Here is a 3,749-nt window from a genome sequence, read left to right as displayed (position 1 = left end):
ACTATAACCAAAGTAAAGTATTAAGCCTTACAAAATATAAATATTTTTGTCATAAGACATACTGTATGTAGGCGATGTTGTGGGCCCCAGATGTTGTAATAGTGTTAAGGATTAAAAATATATATCTGACCTTTAGTGGGAGGTAGACATAGAGGAGCTAGGGCTTAAAATATGCACGAGCAGGCCCAGTCTGGAAGGTGACAGACTGAGATCATAACAAAGTTCATAAGTTCAGCAAGCTTAAGGAGTCAACATAGAACTCTACTTATATACAAATTAACATTATAACAGCAAGGGCTTAGCAAAAATAGCAATACAACATAACCAATATCAGTAAGGATGTTTATCATAATCAATAATCAATCATAATCCAAACTCATGAAGTTAACATATAATCAGTAGAAATGTATATGCAGTAGAAAGTGGCAAAAAAAAGAAATGAGGAAACTTACCGTACTCGTTGTAGCTGAAAAGAGGATGCTAAAAGGCCACCAGACGTCTGACATGAAAGACTGAGTAACAAATATGTTTTGAGCTCAAAAATAATAGGAAATTAAAAGGGCAGTAAATATGAGTAAAATAGCAGACCTTGATTCTGGAAAAAATAGTAAATTAGAAAGGTCATGTAAATGGGCAATGATTGAAACATAACTGAGACATAATGAGACGTCTGGTGGGGAAAAATTGGGGAAATTACCTAAATGTAATTTCAATGGAATTGTTTGCTGATTGGCTGCAATAAAGTACTTTGCTCATTCTCATCCAGGTTTGGAGAGTCTTCTTATTGTATCATTTGTATCAATTATAGTGTTAACAATAAAGTTTAGTTTAAATAAATTGTTTAATAGTTAATTTAAATAGTTAATTTAATAGTAAATAGTTATTATTCGACTAAAAGTCTAAAAGTGTGGTTCACCCTGCGATATGTCCATTTGGAGGCGGGCTCTAAATTCCGAAGAGGTACTGGTGAGCATACTTCATTCATTTTTTTCAGTGTGAATGGTTCAGTGCGTCAATGTGCTAACCCTCTGCAGTATCAGATGTGGGAGCTATCTACAGCTCTCTACCTTGGGGTTTGAAGCGAGCATACAGAGACTTACATGCCACGTCTTTTGTATTGACGGTGATGAACTGTGATTCTAGCGTGAGTCACAACCGGTATTTTTCGTTGTTTTTACAGATCTTTTGTTCTACAGAACCATCTCTATCTCTCTGTCTCCCTAATCTGTTCAAGTCCTTCTCACCTTCCCTCGTGCTTTCCAGACCTGGCACACAACTCGTATATGCTTTCTGTTTGTCATTTGCCACATCAATCTTCACTCTGTGCTGTGATACCTTTTAATCCTGTCTTAAAATCCTGAATTTCTTTGGTCCTTTCGTTGAAATACTGTACAAATTTATTTTGGGAGAAATGACATTATGCATTCAACATATTTTCTACTTGTTTTTAAAATCCCAAATAAAGAAAAATCAGTATGTTTAAATGCACAGCACTTCAAGTTAATTTACAAAATAGTATACATATAAATAGCTTATTTAGAGTATTTTTTCTGCAGCTTTCACGCTGGTGCATTAACAAATGTATAATATTTAGAAATTATATCCAGAAATTAATTTGTAATGATGAAATGCAATATGAAGTAATTAACTTAATCATGTGAATGTACAAACACTTGTATTTCAACACAAAGTACTGATAAGAATACCCTTAAAGTACCGGACCGTTAAGCAGTATCGGTAAGAGTATAATACCGTTAAAACCTTAACGATACCCATCCCTACATGATACATAAACGTCTACAGACCAGGCTGCTCTATAAAAAAAATAATGTAGCCCTAAACCACCTCTAGATGTGTTTATTTAACTCTTTATTTAATAAAATCTCTAGTTATGCATTTATTTTCATTTACACTTATTTACTTAAATTAAACAAAAATGTTTTATTTCCTCACCAGTGATCCACAGTGTCTGTGTTTTGTTGTCTGAAAGACTCCTCTCTCAGCTCTACACATATAAACTCCTGTGTGATTCAGAGTAACAGGACTGAGAGTGTAGGAGCCTCCAGATCCTCTGCTGCTGTCTGAGTGGAGCAATGTTCTGGACCTGAGGGAACCGTGTCTGTCTGTGTAGAGAACATCTTTGTACCAGCTGAATGTCCAGCCTGTAGAGGAGTGTTTAACATCACAGCTTAGAGTCACTGAATCTCCTTCAATCAGCCAGATCAGTGGAGACACAGTCATTACTGTCTCTGCTACATCTAATGGATAACAAACATGGAACAAAATCATACAGAGTTTACATATAATTAATGACAAGATAAAACAAACTCACACACTCACCTGATACAGTGAGAGTAACAGCATCACTGATCTCGGAGCTCTGATAGTCACTGCGTATCCTCCCACTACAGGTGTATTTACCACTGTGTTCATTTCTAACTGAGCTGAGGCTGAACTCCTGGGTTTTGTGGTCTTGGTAGATTTGGTCATCTTTATACCAGCTGTATGTCCACTCAGTGTCTCCTCCTCCTTGTATTTCACACCTGAGAGTCACAGTCTCTCCTCCGAACACATGTGTGTCAGGATTTATGGTCACCACAGCTTTAGGACTCTCTGCAGAAACATAATCTTATTATTAAAACCTCAAAATAAACACTGCAATAAATACTGTCAATAGTCTGTGATTAGTCAAGTCATTAGTGATGGTGTAGTGTATATGACAGTGTTCTATAAAGTACTAGAAAACAATACTTGAGTAAAAGTACAAGTATCGTACTAGAAAAAGACTTTGGTAGAAGTGAAAGTCACCTTTTAGAATATTACTCAAGTAAAAGTCTTATATCTGATATTTACTGTACTTAAGTATCAAAAGTAATTTTCTGATATTAAATGTACTTAAGTATTTGAAGTAAAAGTAAAAAGTAAAATTTCAGTGATTTTCTCTAGGCATAAGAGCAGGGGCGGTTCTAGGGTTTCATCTTTAGGGGTTTTATCCCTCAGTGAGAATTTACAACAAGAAGAGTTTTATATTATATATTATATGACTACATAGTAAGCCAAAAGTTATGGTATTATTTAAAATGGCAAAAGTGGACACCAAAATGTTATGCATGATGTAATGATGCCAGTCTCGAATCAAATCAGTTCATGTATGTGTGCATTCTCTATGAACAGTGTGTTCAATGAACGCACTCACTCACTCACTCACTCATTTATTTATTTTCTAACGCTTATCCAAACTACCTCGGGTCACGGGGAGCCTGTGCCTATCTTTTATTTAGTATTGAATGGAATGTTTGCATTAATATTTTGTTTGTGCTACAGTATCACTCTGTATATACTCTGCATAAGAATAGCGAAATTTCACTGGTTTTGGTTGCCGTCTTTGCGGCTTTCAGCCGATTAACGTTATAAATGCCTCCAGCTCTGACTGCGCGTACACGCTGCGCATACCTGTGTTTCTCCGCAGAGCATGCGGAGCGTTATGCAATCTAGGAGCAGTGATTCGCCAAACGTCCCTTAATGCAGTCGCACAGATTTCTTCTGATTTTATTTTGTAGTAACGAGTAACGACGATGCTTAGTGGAAATATAACGGAGTAAAAGTATACATTTTATCTAGAAAATGTAGTGGAGTAAAAGTGAAAGTTAACATATAGCGAAGTAAAGTACAGATATGTGAAATTTCTACTTAAGTACAGAAACGAAGTATTTTTACCTCGTTACATTACAACACTGGTATATGACTTA

The 3,749-nt window shown here is 35.8% G+C and overlaps 1 protein-coding gene across 1 annotated transcript; it reads right to left on the bottom strand.

The window, feature by feature from the left end:
• Nucleotides 1-1,926: 1,926 nt before the first annotated feature.
• On the bottom strand, nt 1,927-2,613 carry LOC125140404 (low affinity immunoglobulin gamma Fc region receptor III-A-like; the record flags this gene model as incomplete). Its single annotated transcript, XM_047809716.1, has 2 exons — nt 1,927-2,258; nt 2,341-2,613. Coding segments are annotated over 2 exons (590 nt in total), but the record flags the coding sequence as incomplete, so codon positions are not given.
• Nucleotides 2,614-3,749: the final 1,136 nt, after the last annotated feature.

Source organism: Tachysurus fulvidraco, unplaced genomic scaffold (assembly GCF_022655615.1).
Source record: "Tachysurus fulvidraco isolate hzauxx_2018 unplaced genomic scaffold, HZAU_PFXX_2.0 HiC_scaffold_282_np12, whole genome shotgun sequence".
Lineage (NCBI taxonomy): Eukaryota > Metazoa > Chordata > Actinopteri > Siluriformes > Bagridae > Tachysurus > Tachysurus fulvidraco.
The sequence above is the reverse complement of the archived record's forward strand: the minus strand, read 5'-3'. Positions and strand labels throughout refer to the sequence as shown.